The sequence below is a fragment of the Perna viridis genome, chromosome 1 (genome assembly GCF_037379345.1).
Source record: "Perna viridis isolate PV_CMFRI_1.1 ecotype Kerala chromosome 1, ASM3737934v1, whole genome shotgun sequence".
NCBI lineage: Eukaryota > Metazoa > Mollusca > Bivalvia > Mytilida > Mytilidae > Perna > Perna viridis.
The window spans coordinates 7,452,540-7,472,944 of NC_142445.1; the positions used below are offsets into that span (position 1 = coordinate 7,452,540).

Genomic DNA, 20,405 nt, shown 5'->3' on the forward strand with positions numbered 1-20,405 from the left:
TACAAGGACAGACTAACAGACTAAGCAGATAATGTGGCTCTATATATCCAAAACAAATTGTTCTTGAGGATATGATAAATAATAAACAGCTACACCATGAATGAATTAGAATAAGTGGCATTCCGAGATTATTGCATGGCAAAACAAAGTGCTCTTCCAGAAGAAAAATCTGTTGAAGAGAACAAAATCCTAACTTCATGCGTACATTTGTATTTGTTAACGAGAGAAGTTTTGAAAAACTGAGTCTACAGTTAGGGAAAAATAAAAAACTCACCGATATAACAAATATTATTTCACTCAAGGATGCTATCTCTTTCTAACTCAGTTTACTAAAGGGATAAAATCTTGTCTTTTTTCTAGATTTTGATGGTACAAAGTGTCAAGTTTAACTTTCAAAATGGTTCTTTCATACCATGATTCACCCACTGCCCGATTCTTACAAACTGATACTTCAAAAGTTTCAAAACCAAAGGACCAAACTCAACCTCGATCTGTAACTTGTCATGGTAAAGCAATGTATCAAGTAACAAGTGTAAATATGCAAGGACATTTCAGATGACAAAAATAATGCGACCGATGACCCCAACCCGAAATACTCGGGCATTTCCGCTACACTAAAATATTTTTTGTGTAACTAGAAACGCAATCCGATGACCCTTGTCATTCAATCATTCAATCATTCCATCAGCACCATGAAAACTGATGTATTCAACGGGTCATAGTTTTCCTTTCCTCGTTTGTCTACCCCGGACTTGACTTTTTGTGAGCAACTCGGCGGGAGTTTCTACAAAAGCAGAGGACGCTTACCCTACCGGTGCACCTGGTCCATGCTCCCAGTTTTTAGTGGAGTCCGAGTTGCTCATTTACTTTTGTTACTTTGTATGTATGATTTTAGTTACTTTATGTTCTTTGTTGTGAATGTCTGTTTTCCATGTCTGGTCTTTGTCCCTGGATTACATTCTTTTGATTACCGCTATAAACTTGGTTCCCTTGATTACTCTTCCTTAAGTAGGCATGATAATTTTCTTCGACTTTCAAAAGATGAATATCCCGGAAACGTGTTTACTAGAATCAAAACATGCCCATCAATTTTAGTATTGGAATTTTCATTAAAACACATTTTTTTTTTCAGATGTATTTTTAGGTACATACGTGACACTTGTGAGGCAATTTTTACCCTGGTATTGTTTATTATTTGTTAACTTATTTGAGATTTCAATTGAAATCATTTGAATGATTTTTTCCCAAATTTTAAATGTGGAAAGTAAATATTGTTGATCTCGATGGAACTGTTCAGAGCTGGGCATGGGATGCGAGAAAGCAAAATCGAAGTCAAAATTGGAAAAATATGAACATGCCTTTCTGGACATCAAGTGGTCTCGTGTTAGTTTCACTGCCAAGAAGCCAAATTTTCATACCGTTGAACAGAAGAAGCCAATTTCAAAAACAATTTTCCGGTCAATTTTCACAAATGATAGCGATGTAACACAAAGTCACTCCCTGAAAATTGAGCGACATACAACAGCAACATGCGCGAATACTCTAACAAAGGGTTAGAACACGGGATTTAACATTGGTCTCACCTTAGCTGTCCCAGGAGATGTAGCGGAAACTTCGATAGGGTTTGAAAAGGGGTTTAGCATAGAAAATGCAGTTGAGTCAACAGACGAAGTCCTTGATGTGGGCGACCGAAGGAAATCTGACTGTTCCAAAAACCTCAGCTCTTACATCTGAACTTCAAATTAAAGAAGAACAGAGAAGTTACATCTTCAACACTACTGTTGCTGTATCAGGTAAGGTCGCAATTTCGATTTACGACAGGACGGATAATAGCTACTTTGTAATGCCTGTTTCGGGGGACAGCAAACAAATAATACTTGCAAATAAATTAGGAAAGAAGTTACAGATGAAGGCAATGCAGTACTCATCAAAATGGAGGGAAAATGCGACTTTCGTTTTGAAGTAGAGCAGGAAATACACGTCAAAATCTCACCATACAGAAAGAGACAAAATGACTCCAGTAAATTTAATTATCTCTAACTCATGATTTTAGAAGTGAATTATTCATATTGCAAAAAACAACATTTTATTTTTGTTTTCAGTGTTTTGTGTGATTGTAATTATTTTTTCTTTACAAAGTATGTAAGTTTTCTTCTTGTCACGTTTTAGTCAGGCACTTAATTGTAGTTGATCATATACCGATTTTGGTATTTATGCTGATATAATAGTAAATAAAATAATAATAAAAAAATAATAATAAACAATTTTGTTCGTTTATTAGATAAAAAAATCAGTTTTTTATTCCACATTGATAAGAACAAAAATCACAGATGTTACCGGTTTACAAACAAAACGACATCAAAAAGAAGAAATGACAAAAATATATTTTAATAAAGCGCACAACCAAAACAAAAAACAAAAAAAAAACCAACAATTAAATAGAAAACAATACCCCAACAAAGTATAATTACTAAAAAACGAATTTAAACATTTCAGATTGACCAGGAAACGAATCACTTACAGTCATATCAACCAATTTGCAGGACAGCTTATGGCTAAAAACCACTAATTCCACTTCCCATAGGCTTCTATGCTAATTTCACAATATTCAATGGCTTCTCTGGACTTTACCTTAACTTTAACCTGCAGAGGACTATATATCAGCATGATTCTACATATGTCAGCTCACAATCCTCAGAATGGCATGTGGGGTTAGCAGACTTGCAGTGCAGTACTGGTCACCGGAAGTGAAGGGTCTATAAATAGCATGGGAAATCCCAGTGTTTTCACAAGATAGGGGTATATTTAAAAATCATTATGGAGATTAAGCTTCACATCACAAGAAGCAAAATGCACCTATAAAATGTACAGAAATGTTTTTCCTTTCAGAAACTGTTTAAATTTTTTAAATAAGATGAGAACTTTTTTCACAGCACTATGAGGAACAGGGGTAATTTCTGCGTAGGACTATTTTTGCCTACGTTCCAAATGCTCATTGGTTGAATTGGTGGTCTGTAACCTTTATTCATTACCGAATTTGTGAACTTTAATTATGACATATGATTTGTATGTATTATTTCAAACAGGAAATTGTTCCAGTGCTATATTCTTCTTTGTGTAAGTTATAAAACTACCTGTAATCGTTGAATCAAATTAGTTAATAAAGTTTAACCATCGGTGTCGGTATCATTTCATCGACTTTCAAATACGTTGACCCTCTTCATTCAAAATGAAAGCAAAATAGCTATAATTATAGAATTGCAGCGTATTTGAAAAGGTAATAAAGGGTAATAACAAAATGAATAAAGTTTTGATAAAACCTAAGCAATAATCAAAAGAAAAGTTCGTACAACAAGCCGCAATATCAGGGCAATAACCGGGAAGTTGGAAAAAGGCATTTCAAAATGAAAGGTGGGTTAAACCAGGTATTATAGCGCACTAAACCTCCCGCTTTTATTATGATTAACTATTTCTGGTTTATTTCAACAAAAATGGGCAGCACAAGTCAAAATCGGTAAAATTTGTTGTCAAAGTACTACAAACGATAAAAACAATAAGTAAGTGAAAAAAAAAACTACAGAAAAAATAAAGAGAGAAAAATAGAGAGAAATATCTTAATAATTGAGAAATATAAACACCATATGCAGGGGAATCTTGTATGTTACTGCACAAGAAAAGGAATGCATGATTTAAAAAAAAATGCTCGTTTGTCATATATTTTTGTACTGTGATGACTACTGTGATTAGAGGTAGCCGTATCGGTAGTATCTTTAATTTCTTGTTCTGGTTGATAAATAAAGGGAATATAGGAACTACAACGAGTTTAAGGATACTTTTTGCCAAAATGTATGAAAAATAGCGTATAGTGACAAAACATCTAAAAACCAGAATAACCTCCACGTGTTGTTTTTATTGAATAAAACACGTTTTACCACACTATTCCATATATATATGTGGGAAAGAGAAAAGAACATTGAGGAATTAATATTGCAAGTGCACAAGTTTTTTTGCGCTGTCTTGTTTGCTTTATCTTCTGTCATTGAATAAAATTTTGTAGTCTATATTGTGTTTATATAACCTGTTTTCACGTTCTGATTTTGATGTCTCTGCATTGTATTTCTTTGATATCTGTTGTGCCGATTTATAACAGAACCAAACAAAACTTTTATTCCCTTAATTACTTTTTAAAACTTTAGAAAACAAAGGCTGAACCAAAAGACATAGCTTAATTCTGTGATAAAGAACTTATATATCGTAAATGTAGTCATTTTAGGGAGAAAATATGATTAAATTGAATATTGGGATAAAATTAGGCGTGATATGTTTTAAAAAAAACAATATAAAACGATCGAAAGGAAACAAAACCGTGGAAAATGGGGACAGGATGAGTTATTCAGGCGCAGAGAAAAAAAATAATCAGAGAATGTTTTATACAAAAATCATCATTTTCAAAACACCTTCAAGGTACACACGTTCACAACATAATATATTTTCAACTAAGTGTGTGCTTTCTTTGGATAACGGCTTTTGTGAGTATAAATTATTTTTCCTTGAAGCACAGTCATTTTAACCTTGATCTTGTTAATAAGATTAATGTCAATATTCATTATGTCTCTGTCAATAACAACAAAATCTGCCTCTTTCCCAACTTCCAAAGAACCCACTATGTCTTCTTGTCGCATTGCGTAGGCCCCGTTAATGGTATACATTTCTATTGCAGTCTTTAAAGATACACTTTGTTCCCCTCTGTCCACGGCACGTTTGATTCCCTCGAACGGATTTAGTTCATTTACATCCCAGTCGCTACTTAGTGTGACAACAGCTTCTGTATCGTACACACTTTTCACGGGAATAAAATGTGCACTACGGTCTACACCAATTACTTCCTCTATATCGCCCCTATAGTCTGGTAAAGAGTGATGTCCGACTTGAAAATCAGCCACAACACCAAGGTCACTAAACCTATTTATATCTCCATCATGTATTACTTCCAAATGCGTCATTCGATGTCGAGTTCTATCAACTTTTGTGTTTTCTATGGCATTTAGAACTTCGTGGATAGCTCTGTCCCCGATGGCATGAATATGGAAGTCAAAATGTTTTCCATCTTCAAAATGTTGAAGATTCGAAAGGTATTTTTCTATCCGCTCTTGTGAAAAGTAGTTCATACCGATATTTTCTTCTAGCCCTTCAACGTCCAGCTGTTTTACATATGGCTCAAGCAAAGCAGCAGTGGTATTTTCGAGTAAACCATCCGAGTACATTTTTACTTGATTTTGTCTCAGGAAACAATTATTCCCACAGTGATATGAGCTCTGTAACTGTTTCAAGGCATTAATTTGTACATCATCATCCATATGTGGGTATATCCAGAAGCCCAGAATAGCCCTAACCGTAAGTAAACCTTCGTCACATGCTTTATGCCATGACTTGTGGTGTTCCTGTTTCCAGTAGACACGAGCATCACAAATTGAAGTGATACCATTTTTACGAATTTGCTCTAATCCATACATCAGACCTTCAAAATTGTATTTCGCCAACTTTGGTGTTGGTTTCATGGCAATGTCCATGATTTCAATACCTTCGTTTTCTAGAAGAATGCCATTTGGCTCTGTAGTTTTGGGGTCTTTCATGATCATTCCACCAGGACGGCAAGGAGTGCTGCTGTCTATGTCGGCCATCTGTAAGGCCTTTGAATTCACCCAGACAGAATGCGAAGTTTCCTCCATCATTACAGCAGGTTTATTTGGAATGGCTTCGTCTAAGATTTCTCGGGGTGGTCGACCTCCATCTGTTATATGTCTCAGCATTGGTTCAATTGAATACCCATGGCCTAAGACCCAGTCTGTTCCCTTTTGTTTCGGTGCCTGTTTCCGGATCAGATCAACCATTTCTTCAGGTTTTGTATCTGACAAAAGCTTACAGGTGCCCCCTACTTCCGATCCGGATTCTAATGGATGCATGTGAACATCGTGTATACCTGGGAGCACAGATGCTCCGTCAAGGTCATATACCACAAACTGATCTGCAAAAAATGTATATTTATCAAAAGTTAATTATCGATGTCACAATTTGAAATGACATCATTATAAATGCATTTTCTTTCACAAACATGGAAATAGCTATGTTGAATACCCATTACAAAAGAAAAAGAACCACAATTTTTTCATGTTTTGAAAAAAAAATCATTAAAAACATGTATTTAGTTTAACGTCTTTTTTGATATTTTTTAAACTAACATGGAATACAACTGCATAACAATTATTATTGTTTAGGACATGCAAATTGTTTTATTAAAACCATAAATTAATGATTTCACTAAATATTATATGTGGAAAGAACATTGTTGCATGCATTTGGGGGAAAAGAAAAGAAAAATGGGAACGCAAGCTGTCTTGTGTACAATGTTTGAGACAATATTGTAGCGGTGATAGTCTTAATTTTTTTTTATATTTCAACAAGTTTGATTATTTGTCGTGTTTTTTTTTAAGTTTTGATTATAACGTAATAAGCTTATAAAATTAATTTCATTATTTTTATTTCCATCGCCCCGTGCAGGTCCGGGTGTTAAAAGAATAGGCCTGCAGCAGCGCTGTGCTTGTCGTATAAGGCGACTAAATAGTGCTCAGAAACCTAGCCGGGGGCTAGGCGCTCTGCCCACAGAGCAACTGGGATGTGTGCCCCAGGTGGTGGAATGGGGTACCCCTGGCGTGTTACATGCTGGGGTTGTCAGGCTATAATACGGAAAACCTGACCGCAAACCATAGTGGTGCACCGTGTTGGGAAAGATGCCACGTTCCTCGCACGTTAAAGAACCCTGCTGTGGTATTCGATAGGAGTAGGAACCTTTGCGCTCCGCCACAGGAGGCTAAATTGCCCGACCTTACCCATCCCCCTTTTTCCAGTGGCAATCAAGGTTTGTCGACCCTATTGTCCTTGTGTCCCATCCCTCTTTCATTTCATCATCATTTCATGTTCATTCATCAATTTCATGTTCATCGTCTGAATATAGCTGAAATATTGCTGCTCGGACGTTAAATCCCAATAAACAAACAAACAAACATTTATTTCGATCTCTATAAAGCTATAATTTTGATATATAGTGGTCTTCTTTGTTTTCTGATTTTCTATAATTTTGGGTCTGTTTTTATTGGCAATTATTTTACTGTCAAATCTGCTTTAAAAATTACATAGTTTACACATTCACGTGTAACGATACATTTTTCCAAAATATTGCTATATTTAGATTAAACGATGATTGATTACTGGGGTTTAACGGCAATATTTCAGCTATATTTTAAAATGAATCTTGTTCAGGTCGATTTCTCTTCAACTATCAGTTTACCATTTTATAATGGCCTGATTGTACCAGAGGCAACTTTTATCATACAGCTGTCATTCTGTAGAGTATAAATAGGTATTTCTTACTGGAGTCATTGAATTGTCGAGCCTTGTGGTTGGTACCGACATATTTTATGATACCATGCTCAACTACTATGGACTCTTGTGGATCTTGATCCCAATCAGTACCAGATACGGTGTAAATTTTTCCATTAAGGTAAATGGCGTTCTTTGCATGATCATGGGACATTCTGTTTTTTTTTCTATCTGTGTGAGAGTTCCTTTTATCCTAATTCCCCAATGTCAGCAAAACACACTACATTCTGTAAAAACAAAAGTTTAATATGAAGATGCTTATCTAAGGTAAAGCAGCATAAATATCGGAGAAAAAACATATTTGTATTTTTTTTTTCTGTAACAAAAAGTATAATACTATTAGCGAGAATTGCTTCTTTCGTGAAAATGGTGAGATCTACTCCTTGACCAGAGTGTGTTTTTCTAAATTAAGTTCACGCACTCTTCGTTCCAAGAAGACATTTAAAGAGAATATTTCCATTGCTACTTTTATTTTGTTTTTTACTGCGTCTATTTGTGTAATGATAGTTTTCATGTCAGATTAACCAGATAAAGTAAGCTTGTTTAAATCCTTTGGAATGCTTGAATGGGTTTCAATATGGTATATATGCAATCTGTGTATTTGTAAATTTGTATGTTGTGTGTATAAACTTGTGACTTATAAATATTATGTATGTCGTTTCAATGGCAAATAGAGAGATACATTGTCACTTTTATTTTCCACTTTATATAAAAGCTTATATAAATGAGCAGAATCTTACCCTTAAGGTCCCCTGTTAAGGCAATAGATACATTGATTACATATGATAAGTATATAGTGATAATTTCTACTGATCTGATTGAATACCCTATTAGAAAAATAACACGGAAACGACCTTGAACGTTATACTCTTAGGAACGTTCTGTGTGGCCCTTACTGCAAATCTGATTAAATAATACGATTGGCTTCAAAACAAATCAATTATTTGGACGTTTCATAACATACCTTATAAAAAGCTGTAAACATGGTGGTTTTTATGGTTTAACAGTTGTTTGGCGAGGTACAATAAGGTATTTTCAAATAAGAGTCCAAATAATATTGCCAAATAATGTCAAACATCAATATTTCGACAGTATTTAATAATTCATATTTAACATTGTGCCATTTAAAGCAAGATTTTAAAACATCACTTAAAAGAAGAATTACAAAAATAAAAAAAATAATAAAAATAAAGAATTACCCCCCTTTGTCTGTTGAGAAGTGATAGAAACTAAGTGCATAAGAAATATAATTACAATTTGACCATTTTTTTTTAGACATTTGCCGGTGATTTCGTGTCAACCGTGTCCACGTTCTTTGATTCAGCGGAATAGTGTAGAAATTCAAAAGCGTTGAACTATTTGGTCGCGCAAGCAATCTTGAGTGCTGTTATTTTGTCTAGTGTAATTCCAGCTTTAACTGAAGTGGCTTAATTAGATTAAACACAAATAAGAATAATGAATAAGTGTACAATAACCAAAAGAAAATACATACAAATGAAATACAAATGAAACTACAAAGAATGTGGACCCAAAAAAGGGCCAAAGGTATTGAAAAGAAGACTGACAACTGACGACCTATACAACAGACAAAAGGTGCCCATAAAACTGATCTTGATTATTATGGTGTATCCATCTGCACCATGAAAACTGATTTATTCAACGGGTCATAGTTTTCCTTCCCTCGTTTGTCTACCCCGGACTTGACTTTTTATGAGCAACTCGGTGGGTGAATCTAGAAAAGCAGAGGACGCTTACCCTACCGGTGCACCTGGTCCATGCTCCCAGTTTTTAGTGGAATACGAGTTGCTCATTTATTTTTGTTACTTTGTATGTATGATTTTAGTTACTTTATGTTCTTTGTTGTGTATGTCTGTTTTCCATGTCTGGTCTTTGTCCCTGGATTACATTCTTTTGATTACCGCTATAACCTTGGTTCCCTTGATTACTCTTTATGAAGATGCGTCAAGTTCAAGATAAAAATTTAAAAATTGAAAGTAGCTGATAAAAAGCAATTGAAAACTATGCTATGGTGACTTAAAATGTGTGTTTTGACATTCATTCCAAAGAGGTGGACAGTCCCAAAAACGCTGGTGATACGTTATTCTAAAAAACGTTGTTTTTCGCCTGAACATGCTTACTTCCATGTCGTTGCCACAGTGGTTTGCCTCCCGAAAATGTTCACCGACAGGAACATCCTTTCCATCGGTGACGCGTTGTTTGTGTTCTACAAAAAACGGTGACCCAACTCCCGGTAGGTCTCGCCCACGTAAACCATTTTAAAGCGCTTGCAAGCCACAACGTAAACGACATTATCTAAGGTACAGGTAATACCATCTTCGAAATTAAGTACTATTCCGTGTAAGAATCAGGCAATGGGTGGCACATCATATTTCTCAATTTGTCTTTTTGCCACAAATATATTCAATACATCTAAAAAAACAACTGGAAAGCTACACATGTATTTGAATTCATTCTGAAGCATCTGTGACGTATATATTTTTTGACTGTTGTAAGGAAACACTGCGGGAAAATATTCCCGCCATTTTTCTATAGTGCATTTCAACTAAATTTGACCTACCAAGATCTTAAAATGGCAAATTTTACAAACACTTTGATGTTTTTTTCTGGAGGCTACCGGGTTGAATACAATAAAATCTCTGTTTTTCCTTCATTGCCACACCTTATACACATTTTACCTGATTCTTAGACGGAGAAGTATTTAAGGTTGCAATATACAGTTACATTTATGCGCACTGTTTCGCACACCAAGTTGACTCGGTAAAATTTTGTAAAACTTAAAATTAAAAGTTGAAATTTGGCGGATATATTGTTTAAATGTTGTGAAAAATTGTATCCGGAACGTTCCAGTCCCCTGCCGTATTAGGTTCTCTCTTCAGCATCCGATGGCTGATTTTCAATACCTTATTTCGCACGAACTTTTGGAACTAAAATTGCCAGAGAATGAATCGAAAAGAGTGTTATTATTTTTTACCATTTTCCCATCTACTCCATACATGCTTTCATCCTGTGGTAGTGTCTAAGTGCCTGATATTTTATAAAACAGTATTTGGCAGTTCGTTTTGGAAAGGCACCCCTGATTTGTACTAAAACTCAGTAATATTTTTTTCAGTATGTTACTATGGCTACTGGATTTTATAATAATAATCAATAAATTACATATAAATTACTTGAAGTTCCACACACCAAGGATTACAATAATATGTACTTTTTTATGACAAAACACTTGAAATTTCTGTGCGGACTGTCTCAAAACAGCTTTATTTCAACAAATGAGACCAACATTTCGGAATTGACCTAACCGTATAGTACTACATGTACCTAAAGACGTTGGCTGACCCGTCGGCCTCATCCGTTTTCCACGTAAAAGGACGCGTCAAACAGCGTGGTCGCTTACAGTGACGTGGGCCTTTGTAACTGGCGAGGGGCGTTTAGTGACACTCTTGAAAGAACTCATAAGAAGGTGAACTTTCAGACTCTTTCCTTTACTACAGGCAGTAATTGGAAGCGAATACTGACGGTATGTGTTCGTCTTTAAAAACCATGGATTTAAGTTGTGAATCATGATATTCTGGATTTTGTGAGGATGATATGTCAGAACCAAAGGGAGACGGTCACAGGCGTTGCTTACCCTCTTTTCCATAGACAAAGATATCTGTTTTGTTGTTTGTTTGTTGGGGTTTAACGCCCGAGCAGCAATATTTCAGCTTTATTCAGGCGATGAAAATGAAGTGGATGACAAAATGAACATGAAATGATGATGAAATGAAAAAGGGATGGGACACAATGACAATAGGGTCGACAAATTTTGATTGCCACTGGAAATAGGGAGAGGTGGGTAGGGTCGGGCAATTTAGCCTCCTGTGGCGGAGCACTGTGGTTCCTATTCCGGGAGAATACCACAGTAGGGTTCTTTAACATGCGAGGAACGTGGCATCTTTTCCAACACGGTGCACCACTATGGTTTGCGGTCAGGTTTTCCGTATTATAGCCTGACAACCCCAGCATGTAACACGCCAGGGGTACCCCATTCCACCACCTGGGGCACACATCCCAGTTGCTCTGTGGGCAGAGCGCCCTAGCCCCCGGCTAAGGTTCTGAGCACTATTTAGTCGCCTTTTACGACAAGCTTAGCGCTGCTGCAGGCCTACTCTGCACGAGGCCTCAGATATCTGAACTTTCGAAACTGACGTAATCGCTCGAATCAGAACTTTGTTCGGATAGCCTCTCTTGACAAAAGGATTTCATTGCGTCACATTGAGCTTTGCAATTTATGTCAAGGAAGGAAAGGCTCTCCTGGGTGATGTTGAAGGTACATTTGATGGCTGGATGGTAAAAAGAAACAAATTTGATGAAAAACAACAAATCATTTTCTTCATCGAAGGACTCAACAAAGGCATCGTCTATATATCTTTTGTAAAGGTCTGGTACGGGGCCTATGTACTGGGAGAGTATTTTCCCTCCAAATAGGTAGCCATCAAATAAATAAGCAAAGCTGGGTCCAATTTTAGTTCCCATTGCCACCCCACTTGACTAGCCATAGTGTTTGCCATCGAAATGAAATTTTTGACATTGATTACAAATTTGGCAAGCCTTTAGTGTTTACAAGTTCGGCAAGCCTTTAGTGATTACAAGTTCGGCAAGCCTTTAGTGTTTTGACATAAGGATTAGGTCTACAGTCTAGAAAATGCCTTAAATGAACATAGCATCATTATTTGAGGTGCTTGTTCATAGGGCTGTCACATCTATAGTGAAACGTTGAAAATCTGAACTCTTTGGCTAAAATAAATCAAGAATATTAAGGGCATGAAGACTGTCCTTGATATATGTAGGTAAGCTCATCACGGTGGGCATGAAAATGTCGTGAAGAAAAGTAGAAATGTATTGGATAGCTCAACACAGCAAAATAAATGCAGCTTTTAAAGCTGAGCACATAAATATTCTAAAATTCAATAATATCAATTTATCACAGAAGAAAGTGCCATTCGAATTTAATAACACCAATTTTGTACGATAGGGCAAGATTATGGCGACAAAGGATATAAAATTGAAACAAATACAGAGTTTCTATGAATTCCCACTGACTCCCAATTATGAGCAAAAATAGGAAAATTTCTTCATAAACGAAAATATTCAATAAAGTATGGGTTTCATTAAAAGACAATTTTGGGAATAGAAAAGCTAAGCAACTGCCGTGGAAACTGTTCCATAATACTATATATATCGAGGAATTGTTACAAAAAATATTTTTTTCAAATGGTTCATGTCATTTCTGCAAGGAAAGGGAAAAATTTAATCATTTATTTTACACACAGAGGTTAAATAGGTGAAGACCTATACCTCGAAATAAAAAGGGTATTATTGTAGCTAGCCATTTACACTCCCTCCAATGTATTGTTACTTGTATATGAATATGTATGTCCTATCATATTCGTATGCGTTCTATTCGTGGTATAGTACTGGCTACATACAATTTTGTTACATAGTTCTGCAAGTTTCTTTCAAGAAATTACAAATACTTAGAAAATTTACTTACATTCAGCTAATCAATTTGTTATAATCCACGCGTTCTTGTTTAAATAAAAATAAATATAATGTACATGTACGCGTACTTCTGTTTATCTGTTTAAAGCCCGTGTATACGACAATTTCCACATCTTTTGTCTAATCTTTATTCAAAACCAACGATTTGTGACATAGAAGTCGGGAAGTTTAAAAGTGCAGTTTAACGATCGTCCAAGTAATGAATTTGGAGATCATTGATTTAATAATTGTCGAGGTGCACGTGGCTGATACTGGCAATAAATTAATTGTGATATGGTACAAGATATAGAATATTTTATTTATGTGTTTAATTTGAAAAATTGGTGGTTTTTTTTGTATGTCTTGACACCCTGGGTGTGAAGGTTGTAAGAAATCGGGAACCCCTCTATAGCTATCATTGGCTTAAAGGGAGGGGAGTTTGCTGTATTGCGGGATTTGTAAATAAACTGTATATGAATCTTATAAAAAAGTAGAAATGTATTCAGTAGGACAGTTACAGGCTGAGACAATCTGTCTCCCATTTTACTGAAAATTACATCATTCCCGGCGAACTTTTACTTCTTATATTTCATGAACATCACATTATTCGTATTTTGATGTTGGTTAACCTCGTTGGTTGAAACATTTACCCAAATTTTTACACCAATAAAAACCAGTGAGGAAAAAAACAAAAATGTTAGAGAAACAAATTATATATTTACAAATATAATGATTTTATACAAATATAAATAATATAATAAAAGTTGTTTATTTTGCCTTTTATTTGTATTTTAGTGTTCCTTGTTTGTCCGTGTATTTATTTTATTTTACGCTTTGTTTTCGTTTAGTTGGATTCGCATGTTACTTTCGTTTTTTTCTTTAGTGAATTTTTCTTTCATTTTGTGTTTTTTCATGGTTTACATGATCATAGTATTTCATTTCACAGTATGTGTATTTCTGTTTTCAATTCCTTTATTTTTATTTTGGTATACGACGACATCGTTCGGAAAAGCTGCCATACTAAAATGTCTGTGAATTACATTAACATTATTTTAAAATTATAAATGTCCTTTTCATGTGAAGGAGTATAGCAGCTAACCCTGCATATTGTGTTTATAATTCTCAGTTGTTAAGGTTTTGGCCTTACGTTAATTTTTATTGTATGATTTATTGCTTTATGATATCAAGTGCAAGAACGTATTCTGGCGGTTTAAAAATAATTGATAATGGCGATGATAATTTTTCGTTATTTTAATTCAATTTTGTCAATTTCGGATATTTGTTCACGATTTCCCAACTATCTACTACGTTTTTAACATGATACTAAATCAAAAATAAATATTTTCGCCCAAATAACAATAGTTTATGACTCGTGTCGCGGAAATGCAATATTGTTGCAAGATTATTACCGCATTAAACTCAACTGCAATATGACAGTTGCCACTGGCGGAGCTGGACTTCAGGTACACTTTCGGTGCACCTAATGTCAATTTTGCTTTTATTATGGGAGTTCATTTTGCTTGTGTTTTAGTTTTTTGTGTGACGTCATGTTTCCCTAATCCTTAGTTTTATGCGTCATCTTTTTTAATCGGTTCGCTAACTTGTGTTTAAATTGTCAAAACAACCCCCCCCCAAAAAAAACAAAAAAAAAAAAAAAAAAAAAAAAAAAAAAAAAAAAAAAAAAACCAGGATGATAGTGATGGACGTGGGCTGCCAAGCTTGCTATAAAACCTTGTCTGTTCCAAGTCAGGACCATTGCTTCCCACTTTCCGATTTTTACATTGATAATACCATTTGTTATACGGACTTTCCATGTCAATGTTCCTTTCGAGTGTTGCTTAGAGTTTCTAACGTACTTTGAATATGACAAACGCTATCATGTTTACTATGTTAGCAGCATGTGAAATATATGGCAACATTCTGCTATGAAGTATTTTGATCTTATCGGAACCTCTGAGGTTGTTGTTAATATCCTTCAATAATCCATTTTCGTTCCTTCCAACAAATTCGCCGTTTGAAAAAAAAGTTAAAGAATCCATAATCTCGGATCTTTTTCTCTTCTGTATATTAAAAGGTAGTAAACCTGGGGGTACCCCTAAAATTTTATCATAATTCATTTTTCGTTAAATTCGTACAATATATTACATTAACTGTAGTACATCTACTAACAAATTTTTAAGAAAATTGAATTCACCGTGCAGATGTTGAACAATAAGGAATAAAGTATTGCTATTTTTAGTAGACTTTTTGTATCGCGCTAGAACTCTAACAAATAGGCTTCTGAAGCAGGGTAATATTGCTACAAGATTGAAGTCATCACTACAGAAGTTTTATGGTCGTCATCATGAACTCGTGGATCGTTATGGTGTATCCATCTGACCATGAAAACTGATTTATTTGTTATTGTGTTTTGTGTTTATATAAAACGTTTTGTTTTGTGTGGAACTTTCTTCAACCGGATTGCTACAATAAGCCATAAAAACACTGTACTCTGTAAAATTTATTAACAAAACGTGTGTAACCAGCAACTGGTGAAAAGACAATATCACACTGGCAAAAAAATGAATTTAATATTAAAGAAAAAACAGTTTATTTCATCACACCCTCTGCTTTCCCTATCTTAAAAAAATCAATTTTAAGAGAAAACGTATGATTTATTTGTCTATTCTGTAAATCAGTCCTCCAAAGACATTTGAAATACTCCATTAATTACACGTTTCTACTTAGTATTTTGCATTACAGGTAGATGAAATAAACTTGCTAAGAATTAATAATTTTGAATGATGTACCCAAGTTCCAAACCTAGAATAACAAAGATTGTCGTAAACTAACAGTTGGAATGTTTCGGGCACTTTTTGGTCAAAAGGTAATTATTTCAGTCTGTCAACCAAGATAAATCAGTAAAGTTTTGCTAATACGATGGGAATAGCACTAAGAAATTCACAAAATGACATATACTTCTCAATCAGAAATGTTGTAAAATAATAGTACAGTTTATAAAAGAAAGAAATAAACTTACAACAGTTGTGTAGACAGTTTATTATTCAATAACGAATCTTGTTCTTGTCTCCACAGGCTTTTGGCAAAGGAAATTACAGAAATGTCAACGATGAACGGTTTAATTATTTGACGAATCAATACTGTTAAAATTCAGCTAAATGTTGTATCTGATCGTGATTTTAACTTATAAAGCCATTTTCATGTTTAGGAATTTTAACTTCCTTATAAATTGATGTCTGGTGCAAGATTAGATCGAATGGGTCCCCCGAGCATAAAATAAAAGACTGAAATCCTGTCAATTTATGGAGAAAATATAAATTTGAGATAAATTCGTATCAAAGGATGGGCTAGCAAATATTCTTAATGAATGTCACAAAATTTACATTTTGACTCTGAAACTCTAACGAATTTATCATGAAAACTTCAATCCTCAAAAGACATGACATATCAGCGTTGACATACTTTACGACAAAGAAATGTCTGATAAATTAACACTAATTGTGTAAAAGATTTCTTCAGGAAGAATTCTGTTTTCAAAATGACTGTATTTATAAAATGGAACTAGAAGTCCATCGACTAATTTATCAGTAACTGTAAGTAAACAGAAAGGCTTCGTTATTGGTAAAACACTTTTTTTTTATATTTTACGTAACAAATTCATGAACTTAACTGTTTGGTAGTTTGAAACTTGGATACAACATGTAACATGGCACTTTAGAAGCAACACTTGTGAAACATAAATATGAAGACTTGCATAGAGTTATCTGTGTGCATTATATATTTACAGAATATAATCATTACAGAAATTAACTAAAATACTGTTAACAGTATACAAATCGTGAATTCATTTTATAGACCCTACTAATAAGGTTCAGCTAAGTTTAAATACCTTTCACTTTCATTCTCAAAATAGTATTCTCACTTCGTGCACTATATATCATTACTATAGGGTAATATCTACTAAGAAAACATTCCAAATAATTTTCCCCTTCAGATGGTCATTGTATGTACTATAAAACAATTCGGTGAAGAACATATAACAATATAATACTGAAAGTGTTCAATTAAAACAATATATGAACCGAGCTTAACGTAAGTCACATCCACCATGATACGAAATAATTTTCTCCTAACAGATTTGACTGACATTGATCTTTAACTGCAAGGAGTTATCATTTAGTTTCCGGTTGTACCATATGATTTATCTTTATCACGCGGTCTGAGTGCATCGTAAGAACACGACCATTTGTTTCATCTACAGACACCTATCATATCGATGTTTAATATGAAATCCATGCTTAGAAATTTCAAAAAATTATAAAAAATGAAAACGAGTAATAAAATGAAATTATATTAGTGGAAACTGACACAAGTTATTCGAACAAAGTTGCTTGAACAACACATTATATGTCTACTCATGCAGGTGCAGTCACGGGACATTAATATTCTTGGTCTCGACGCGTGAAAAAACGAATAAGATATAAAAACGTTCTAACAGACAATTATAACCAATATGTACATATATAAACAGAAAATTGTATTAAAAATGAAAAAAAATTATTGTTGAAGGTTATCAATCAGATTTACAAAATAGATACAATGTTCAATAAAAGTTTTAAACAACACCATTCTCGCGCCCTTAAATAAATAGAAAAAGGAGCATCTTGTGCCACTTAAGTTTTTTTTTCGGGTAAATACCCGACAAATACTTACTTTTTTTTTTTTTTTTTTTTTTTATCTTTTTTTAAGAACAAAATACAAAAACACGAAGAACCGAATTCTACATAAAAGTTCTCTCATGACATAACCTTCAAGAATAATTTTCAAGCAATTGTCAGTGTGAATAAATTATTGAGCAAAATCGGAAGCCACAATTTTGAATACGTAACACCTTTGAAATACAAACCATTCATACGTCATTATCAACCTTAGTAAATTAAAACTGCACATATTCCATCTACTGAACACATAATTCAGACCTATGCTGTTCGTGCTTTATTAGCGTCTTTCGCTAAAACACAGAAATAAGATGAGACTCCGGTTTCTTATACAAAAAATATCCAAGTAAACACATAAATTAGATTAACACATTAGATTTAGTATCTGATAGAATTCTCAACTTTTATAATATTTTTGTGACATGATACAAAAAAAATATAAACGTGCCTCACGTGAAAATCGTGCTAGATATGATTTACAAGTGAACTGAGGCTGATTTTGACTATTATCTGTTATGATGTTCACGCATTTCCAACACAATTTACATTGTAATTAAGTGTGGACAAGACCACTTGATAATCACGTGTATATTATAGCTACTCGTACTATTTGTTTACGTCTGATTTCCACATAGCGTATGATTTTCACGAATGACACGTTTACATGTATTAAGTCTTTTAACTTGCAAGGGATCGGTAGAGTAATAACATGCTGTGTATATCACACCTGTTATGAATCTACAATATTGAAGGTCCGGTCGTCAAAAACTCATAATAAAATAATATAAACAAATCGTTGTTATTTTATCTAGGTATGGGAAATCTTGCCTTTGAAGTTTTTGTTACCTACTTTGGTCCTGTAACAAAACCAAATAATATAAAAAAAGGGGAAATTAAATATCTTTTTATTTGAAAATTAAACGTTATAAAATGTTTTATATGTAGATACATTATACCCCAATAGGTAATTAAGAATTTCACTTACTGGTAAATTAGTAAGTTTATTTATAAATTTATTTATATTTTTGGTGAGAAAAAAGGGATATAGCTTTCAACAATCATTGCTTTCGAATATTCTTTGATGTCAAAAATCGTAACTTCTACTTTTTTTTAAAATATATTCGTCGTCGTCACAATGTATATAACTTTCAATTACATTGAAAAAAATATTTGCTCTTGATCTCATGATGAATATACAAATGCCATTTTTTTATTTATGTACTTGATTTCGATAGTGATTCTGAATCCGAATTCCACCTGAAATTTAATGCTTATATAGGAATAGCTCTGTCTATAGACGTAAAAGAACTTGAGAGGAAATAACTGATAATATTTTTCAGCTGAATTTTTACAAAGTGCATATTTACCAATATCGTGATAAGTTTGAGCATTTATGACATTTGGCTAGCTTCTTTTTCATGTGACGTTAGGATTTGTCTGATTTGTCAATAAATGACATTTCACTTAAATCTACAGTAGAGTCCTCCTTGTTGTAGGTAACACCATCATCAGAACGAGCCTTGTTACTGTTGGCTCTCTGCAATTCAAAATCATTGCCCTCAGTTTGAGTTGGAAGGTTCGACATAGAGTTTGATTCTGCAATAAATCCCATAGGAGTATAATGGTGGTGCTTTTTCTTGTAAGAAATTTTCCTTAGCACTGAGGTTCCATTCATGTAAGTCTCCAAGATGACAGAACCATTTGATTGTTTTCGATGTTCTTCTAATGCTTGTTTTTCCTCATCTTCTCCGCCATCATAACTTGGAAGCGATAACGTATCCTGCGACCCAGACTTTGAACTGCCATCAGAATCATTACCACGTGATCGAACATGCGTATAGAATAGCGTAAAGTTGTTAGATATAACAGGAATGGTGAGAGCGACCATAAGTACACCCGAGACGGCACAACATGCACCAACGACATAACCATATGGAGTAACGGGAAAAACATCACCGTAACCAACCGTTGTCATAGTAATCAGTGCCCACCAAAACCCAACTGGTATTGTGTGAAATCTTTCGCTAGGCGTTGACATATCCTGAAGCTCTGCATAGTAAATAATCGATGCGAATACAAGCATGCCTATGAACAAAAATATAGCAAGCATGAATAACTCTTGAATGCTAGCCTTTAAAGCATAAACTAATATTTGAAGTGCTTGGTAATGTTTGACAAGATGAAAAATCCGAAACATTCTAACTATTCTAAGTATAAACATGATTTGCATAATGAATTGTTCGTTCATGTAACAAGAACGATTTGATGATGAGTTGAAAATCAGTTGCATATACAACGGAACGAGTGCTAGTAAATCAATTATATTCATCATTGAGCGCACGAATTTTATCTTTCGTGGCGCAAAAATGAAACGAACAATTAACTCGATAGTAAAGTAGATGGTGCATGTAATGTCTAATTTTTCTAATGCCTCATGTTGATTGATGATATTGACAATGTGTTTTTTCTCCCCATTACAGTCGATGGTTTCGTTTCTGGTTTGGTTGGGATCCACCTTTGGTCTCAGTTGTGGAAGGGTTTCTAATGTAAATCCAAGAATAGATGTCACGACAAATAGCAACGAAATAATTCCATATATCTACAAAAGATAAGTAATATGTTAGAAGCAGATTTGAAAAGTGTTTCAACCCGATCTGCACGCAAGTGTTTGTATATAACGAGGAATGGTGAATATGTCGACACAAAAAG

The 20,405-nt window shown here is 34.2% G+C and overlaps 2 protein-coding genes across 3 annotated transcripts in view; both read right to left on the reverse strand.

Annotated features, from left to right (window-relative positions):
• Positions 1-4,415: 4,415 nt before the first annotated feature.
• On the reverse strand, positions 4,416-13,141 carry LOC148627046 (uncharacterized). 2 transcript variants are annotated; one of them, XM_088566297.1, is made up of 3 exons: positions 12,992-13,141; positions 7,429-7,664; positions 4,416-6,025 (listed from the first exon to the last, which is right to left on the reverse strand). In XM_088566297.1, exons 2-3 carry the CDS (start codon positions 7,589-7,591, stop codon positions 4,497-4,499), a joined length of 1,692 nt encoding a protein of 563 aa, XP_088422423.1. In that variant the 5' UTR covers positions 7,592-7,664; positions 12,992-13,141; the 3' UTR covers positions 4,416-4,496. The 2 variants fall into 2 exon arrangements, with proteins under 2 accessions (XP_088422423.1, XP_088422432.1); XM_088566306.1 differs by lacking the exon at positions 12,992-13,141 and adding an exon at positions 8,402-8,626.
• Positions 13,142-15,463: 2,322 nt separating this feature from the next.
• LOC148627047 (voltage-gated potassium channel KCNC1-like) overlaps positions 15,464-20,405 on the reverse strand; it is a 37,489-nt gene continuing 32,547 nt past the window's right edge. The window contains exon 3 of the mRNA XM_088566320.1: positions 15,464-20,295. Within this exon, the coding sequence (XP_088422446.1) occupies positions 19,123-20,295 (1,173 nt within the window). The 3' untranslated portion in view covers positions 15,464-19,122. The remainder of the gene's footprint in view (positions 20,296-20,405) is intronic.

Coding starts and splice junctions, on each gene's coding strand:
- LOC148627046 (XM_088566297.1), bottom strand. CDS start 7,591: ATGTCCCATGATCATGCAAAGAACGCCATTTACCTTAATGGAAAAATT. Junction 6,026..7,428: donor TCGACAATTCAATGACTCCA/GTAAGAAATACC, acceptor CATTTTTTGCAG/ATCAGTTTGTGGTATATGAC.